Source organism: Penaeus monodon, chromosome 27 (genome assembly GCF_015228065.2).
Source record: "Penaeus monodon isolate SGIC_2016 chromosome 27, NSTDA_Pmon_1, whole genome shotgun sequence".
NCBI classification, from domain to species: Eukaryota; Metazoa; Arthropoda; class Malacostraca; order Decapoda; family Penaeidae; genus Penaeus; species Penaeus monodon.
This window is the reverse complement of record NC_051412.1, coordinates 37,236,986-37,238,078: the sequence shown is the minus strand read 5'-3', so window position 1 is coordinate 37,238,078 and position 1,093 is coordinate 37,236,986. Positions and strand designations below refer to the sequence as shown.

The 1,093-nt window shown below is 47.3% G+C and overlaps 1 protein-coding gene across 3 annotated transcripts in view; it reads right to left on the bottom strand.

Annotated features, from left to right (window-relative positions):
- Nucleotides 1-475, bottom strand: part of LOC119590833 — a gene marked incomplete at its 3' end in the record, with an annotated part of 6,248 nt that extends 5,773 nt beyond the window's left edge. Inside the window, 1 exon segment of one of the 3 annotated variants that reach the window (XM_037939588.1) lies at nt 55-475. Coding sequence is in view for 1 of the 3 variants with exons in the window: in XM_037939590.1 (XP_037795518.1) it covers nt 59-113 (55 nt within the window). 3 annotated transcript variants of the gene reach the window in all.
- Nucleotides 476-1,093: the final 618 nt, after the last annotated feature.

The window sequence follows — 1,093 nt, the reverse complement described above, 5'->3', positions numbered from 1 at the left end:
ATCCGAATGTCTGGTACACTAACAGTGAAATTATACTCAAAATTTGGGTCAAACTCACCCTCCGTCACTATCAACTGTGTGCCGCTGTCGGTCACACGAGAATCATCTTCCATTGACTCTTAGCATGCAGTTGACTGACTGATGTCCATGGTGGTGCAGGACCAAGAGTATGTGAGGTAATTCGTGGCGTGGCCTGCGGACACGTCGAGGTCGATCGGTTCCAGAAGCTCACGTTTAAGTGGCATTCCCTTAATGTGCACACGTTAAGTGCCTCCCTTAATTACCACACGCAGAGGCGATGGAGCAACCGTGACGTACCCAGTGGTACACTTTTGAATGACAGGGCCGTGATCAGGATCACGGTTGAGGCTGATGCCATACTGTATAGCGTAAAACCCATAGCTGAGGGAAAACGCTTCAAGAATCAGTCTTTTTGGCATTTGACTTATTTCTTCACAGTTAAGAATAACATCATTACAGCTCATAGAGAGTGGATACTCTAAGCTTGCATTTTGCCAGCTGATGTATAGGGCATGATTTATGGCCCAGCAGAACTCTATTGAGCTGAGAGAAACAGCACAGGCTTCCGGGGGAGAAAAATAACCCTCTACCAGCAATTTTCGCCTCCGCTCGTGATAAAACTCTATTTCGGGATTCTGACTGATTCCTCGCACTTCAGCGCCGACGGCATAGCATTCGTCTTCTCCCTTCGTCACAACGACTGGATAAGAAAGCACACGGCCCTGCATGGGGATACGATGCACAATGTCGCCGATGGTCGTGTAAGTGTGGTCGTGCGGGAAGGAGAAGTTGACGAGAAACATCTAAGTGCCTATGTCGTGGTAGGTGATATTCCAGGTATATTAGATTTTACCTTTATTGGCACTCACTTCTATGCACGGAGCTTTTTGCAAAGCACTGCCAGAACTAGCAACGAGCCGGATTTACGAGGTCGTGAGGTCTTCCCTGTCAGAGACGGACACAGAAAATAAGTACATTCTATCTGGTGTCATCTACGTGTTTTTGTTACAAATACCTACAGAGTCCTTGTATTCTTTCTTCTGATGGCTGACACGCATACGCACATGCGCGT